The 5,365-nt window shown below is 46.3% G+C and overlaps 1 protein-coding gene and 1 long non-coding RNA gene across 2 annotated transcripts in view; both read right to left on the bottom strand.

The window, feature by feature from the left end:
* Window positions 1-962, bottom strand: part of BCKDK (branched chain ketoacid dehydrogenase kinase) — a 16,074-nt gene extending 15,112 nt beyond the window's left edge. Inside the window, exon 1 of the mRNA XM_015406825.1 lies at window positions 765-962. Within this exon, the coding sequence (XP_015262311.1) occupies window positions 765-962 (198 nt within the window). The remainder of the gene's footprint in view (window positions 1-764) is intronic.
* Window positions 963-2,406: 1,444 nt separating this feature from the next.
* LOC107106649 overlaps window positions 2,407-5,365 on the bottom strand; it is an 8,937-nt gene continuing 5,978 nt past the window's right edge. The window contains exons 2-3 of the long non-coding RNA XR_001482371.1: window positions 2,917-2,983; window positions 2,407-2,486 (exon numbers count right to left, since the gene is read on the bottom strand). This is a non-coding gene — a long non-coding RNA (uncharacterized LOC107106649). The remainder of the gene's footprint in view (window positions 2,487-2,916; window positions 2,984-5,365) is intronic.

The raw sequence follows: 5,365 nt of genomic DNA, 5'->3' as shown, positions 1-5,365 counted from the left end.
TGTTTAGTCATGCCGGCCACATGACCACGGAAACGTCTTCGGACAGCGCTGGCTCTTCGGCTTTGAAACGGAGATGAGCACCGCAACCCTAGAGTCGGACTCGGCTGGCTTTCGAGCAAGTGAACCTTTACCTTTAATGTGCAGAGGAGCCCAGGTGTTGGAGTCTTCCCCTTTGTCGTTGTTCCAAGAAGTATCTGCAGTGTTTACCTCTCAGTACTAAACGCAAGTTCAAACAGCAACGGCTAAGTTGCCGAAGCTGAATGAAGCACAAAGCCAGTTTGCATGAATCAGCCAGATCGCGTGGTTAAGCTTTTCTGGACTTCATAACGCCGGGGCCTGCAGGTTTGAACGCAGGGGTGGGGGTTCATCCTGCACCCAGAAAATGAGCAAGAGGGATAAGGGATGAACTTTGTCTTCTCATCAATATCATCTGTTTCCCCGCAGTGGCATTCATTCACAGGGAAGTATTCAAATATGACAACCAGTGTTGCCTCTAAGCTGAGTTGCTGTGAGCTAGCTCACAGTGTTTTAGCCTCCAGCTCACAGATTTTTGCCTTCGCTCAGGAAGGAGGGCTCCAGAGCAAACTAATTTCTGCAGCAGCCAAATCGCTCGCTCACAACTTCAATGCCAGTCGCTCACAAAGTAGAGTTTTTGCTCACAAGACTCCACAGCTTAGAGGGAACGTTGATGACATCGCTCCTGCCGGTTGACTTTACGGTGTGTTGAATCTGAGTTGTGAACGGCAACGGTGGATGACACTCACCTTCTCGGCTGCTATGTCGATGGCCGACTGGTTATAGAAGGAGGTGACGGTCTTGGATCTCTCACGGGCCAGCTCGTGGTGTTGGTCAACAGCTGAAGTGGACCGATACCGGAGGGCGGGCAGAAGGAGCGGGAGCACACAGGGAGACCTGCTCCCCACTGCCCCCAGGTCCACCATCAGCAGTGATTTCCACATCATTCTGTCTTCCACAGGCACCTGGAGACAAGACAGAAGGAAGAAGAAGAAGAGAAGAGATTGGATTTATACCCCGCCCTTCACTACCCAAAGGTGTCTCAGAGCGGCTTACAAACTCCTTTCCCTTCCCCTCCCCACAACAGACCCCCTGTGAGGTAGGTGGGGCTGAGAGAACTCTGACAGAAACTGCTCTTTTTCAAGGACAGCTGTGCCAGAATTATGGCTTGTCCAAGGTCATCCAGCCAGGTGCAAGTGGAGGAGTGGGGAATCCAAACCCGGTTCTCCCAGATTAGAGTCCGCGCACTTAGCCACTACTATAGTACAGTTAGGACAACTGTACTATACATAGCACGCGTGTCCTGAGATCTAAGGTAGTTCCATCCGGCTTGTGACATTTTTTCAGGCATCTGTCTGGCCACCTTCAGAAGACACTGGGGAGGTGCTGTGGCTCAGTGGTAGAGCATGTGAATACAGAAGGTCCCAGGTTCCATCCCTGGTATCACCAGCTTAAAAAAATGACCTAGTAGGTGATGCGAAAGATCCCGGAGAGTCACTTCCAGACTAGACAAGACTGATCTTGAAGAATCAGTGGACCAATTCACCTGACAGAGTTGCAAGTTAGATGGAATGTGGATTGATCAAGCAGGGCAATCTGCATACTCCTACGGCTGGCCTCATTGGCCACATCCCACCCGGCCTGCATTTTGCTAAGACGCTTAGCTTGACCACTGAGATGGTCTTCCCATGGGACAAGATGACAACTCTCTCACCATGTTATGTTTTGGGCACCACAAACAGCAGAGCGGGGAGACAAAGATCTGACATACGTGACTAACGGTGTTTTCTAACCCACTGAAATGATCAAAATCGGCACAAATGTGAAGCAGTTTGCCCTCACAACTCTTCCAAAGTTGTGGATCTATCAAAACGTTGGATGCAACCTTTCCAGCTGAGGGCAATATGCCATGAACAGTTTGTGGGATGGTGCAGCCGGATACTATGTGGCATGTATATGTAGGGAAGAGGAAGAGGAGGAGGAAGAAGAGGAAGAGGAGTTGGATTTATATCCTGCCCTTCCCTTGGAGTCTCAGAGCAGCTTACAATCTCCTTTCCCTTCCTCTTCCCACAACAGGCACCCTGTGATGTAGGTGGGGCTGAGAGAGCTCTGAGAGAACTGCTCTTGAGAGAACAACTCTGAGAGAACCGTGACTGACCCCAAGGTCACCCAGCTGGCTGCATGTGGAGGAGTGGGGAATCAAACCCGGTTCTCCAGATTAGAGTCTTCTGCTCTTAACCACTACACCAAACTGGCTCCCAGTTGGGGCTGTGGACAAACTCAGCCAGGGTGCCTGGATTCATGCCCTGATGCAAACTGGTGTCCTCTTCTGATGCTAGGAGAAGCCTGGTGGCCTTTCCTCTACAGCCAAAACATCATGTACTTACCTCCTAAGGTGACAGGTTACAGGGACGTTTCTGCCCCCCACAGATTTCAGCACTGTCGCCTCTGGTAGGGCCTCCGTACATTCCCTAGAGTGAGAAGACAGCACAAAGCTGATTCACACACACAGGCACCCCTCTTTATTACCAGCCACATTGCCAACCGATCTCCCCCTGCCCACCAATCACCTCACAGCAAAAGCCATGCGGTGTGCCGGATCATTCCAAGGGACCTTCTATTCAGAGCCCCACACAACCCAAGCATGACTCAAGTATCACATTTGCTACAGATGGGTTATCATTCAGACACTGAATCTCCACAAGGGGCGGCACCATCCCCCTTCTCTTAAACCGACAGAGTTCCATTCCCAAGGCTGACAACTAGTTTCATTGACTCTGGCCTCAAAACGAATCAAATATAAATCTGATGTGACTTGGGAGGATGAGGCCAGAAACAAGAAGCAATATTTCTTTCAAATCCAACCGAAATGTAGGGGAGACCTCACAGAAACCAACTTACCTCAAGTAAACTTGGCTACCTTAGGCCAGTTTCCTTGGTCTATAAGGACAAGAAACTCTGTTTCCATCTGAAAAAGCAGCAAACATTGAGTGAAAATCCAATTAATGTATTAAAGAGCAGAACCTTCTACTGTTACAGGAGTCACCAAGGGGTATTTGTGTATTTCCTGCATTGTGCGGGGGGGTTGGACTAGATGACCCTGGAGATCCCTTCAAACTCTATGATTCTATGATTCCCAAGGCTGAGATAAGAGGCCCAGGTGACTTCCTGCTCATTGCCAGTGCAGGATTACTCCTGTCAGTAACCCTTCTGGGAAAAATTCATTTTAACATATTTATATTCCATCTTTCTACCCAAGACAAGCCCCCAATGCAGCTAACAGGATAACGAGCCATTCCTTAAAACAGTTAAAATAAACACAGAAATAAATTCAGTCTATACACTTATAACAACTAAATGGAAGTGCTGAAAAATGTTGAATAACCAAAATTATCAAAAACTTACCAACAGCCAAAGAATTGTCAGATTTTAAAGAAAACCCCCGAATTCTGCTTTTCTTGGGACCCAAATCCCATCCCTAAGCCTGCATTCTTCAACTGTGGAAAACCTCTCGTTGCCTCGTCTATATACACACACCCTTCTGGACAGCCCTAATTTCCTGAGAGGCAGGAGACGAGATTTAGGAATCCTTTCTGCCTGCCAGATAAAACTCCCCCCGCCACAAGTGGGAACATAAGTTACCAATCATGGCCATCAACCCCAAATCATCCATTCTCCTCCTCCTCTCCCTGTTCCCAACATTCATATTCTTTACTGGAAAGTAGGCAGGTAGGATTAAGACTCAAAATTACTTCAAATTAATTCGAAAATGTCTATCCCTTTCTCTTTCTGCCCCGAAACAAAAATTAAAGTAGAAAAAAACCTTTCCCATTTTGATTTAAGTTACAGATTGATGACACACACATCCAGAAATACTGGACACTTTACACCAGATTATAACATCCATGAAGAGTTTTGTGTGGACTTCCGGTTTAAGCGTTTCGCCGCTCGGTCGCGTCCCGTCTTGCTCTGATGGAGATGCGCCGAGACCCGGCTGACGGGAGGGGTCCGAGTTTGTCCCGGACCTCCCCGGGGTCTCTATAAGAGACCCCCAGCCTGGGGAGCTGAGGAGAGCCAAGGTGATGGCCAAGGAATTGAGACTCACCTTCTTCCCCGAAAGGTACCGTCGCCGTGGAGTTAGTATGGCGCCCAGAGACGACTGCCGGAGCAAGCAATCACGATCAAACTTTTAAAAATGCTTCCAAAAGATCTCCAAGGCTCCAAACTGTGAGTTAAGCAAAGCTCAGGTGAAAAAAAGCTATTTGAACCTCGGTAGTAATTGGACGCGCCTAAGTTTGAAGCGCCGGGGGAGAGGTATTCAAGCACCCTCCCCTTTGGAGTAAACTTTTAAAACGGTTTTAAATCGGAAATAAAAAGACTTTGAGCTAAAATAAATGCATAAGAAGTTAAGTGAATACAAAAACTGCTAAAGTATACAAAGCGGAACTAAATCGCATAACTTTTGTCTTGTTTTGGAAAACTTAATTCTTGTTGATATTATGGCTGGGAGAGGACAGAGGGCGCCGGAGAAAAAACTGGTGACCGGAAATAACATACCAACGACTCCCTCCCAGAACCAGGAAGTAACTACAGACTTCTCTTCACTGTTAGCAAATGCACTGCGCCCTCTAATGGATCAGATGACTAACCTCAACACTAAGCTGGATAGTGTCCAAAAACAATTGAACCAAATGGATAAAAAAACCTTAGCAACTGAGAAAATGTTGAAAAAGATGGAAAAACAGACTGAGAGCATTAATAAAAGAGTGGATGAAGCAGAGAAGGAAAGATCTTCTGATAAAACGCAACTATTACAGCTCCAGCTGGAAAGATCCATGTATGTTCTACGTTTCCTTGGGATTCCCGAAGAGAAGAATGAAGATTTAAAAGAACTTTTGGCGGTCGCCTTGGCCCCATTAATGGATTATAAACAAGAAGATTTAATAAAAGAGATGGATGTGGCTTACAGGACTTATCCAGATTTTATAAAGAAAAATAAACTCCCAGGGGAAATTTACCTAAAATTCACGAAACGATCTACCAGAGAACTGGTGCTAAAGTCAACAATGGGAAAATCCCTAAAAATTAAGAATGAAGACGTAAAAATTTTGAAAGACACCCCCTTTGAAGTTAGAAAACGGAGGAAACTCTACAGGATGCTTACTCTCACTCTGCAAAAAAAGGGAATAACATATAGATGGCTATTCCCAGAAGGGCTCAGCTTCAATTACCAGGACAAAAAATATAAAATTGACTCTGTTCCAAAAGCGGAAAAATTTATGGACCAAATATTCAATACAAAAAAGAAGCAGAAGGAAAACAATTTAAAACCGGATGGGGAGGAAGAAGA

This window comes from Gekko japonicus, unplaced genomic scaffold (genome assembly GCF_001447785.1).
Source record: "Gekko japonicus isolate JY-2015 unplaced genomic scaffold, Gekko_japonicus_V1.1 scaffold849, whole genome shotgun sequence".
Taxonomy (NCBI): Eukaryota; Metazoa; Chordata; class Lepidosauria; order Squamata; family Gekkonidae; genus Gekko; species Gekko japonicus.
The sequence above is the reverse complement of the archived record's forward strand: the minus strand, read 5'-3'. Positions and strand labels throughout refer to the sequence as shown.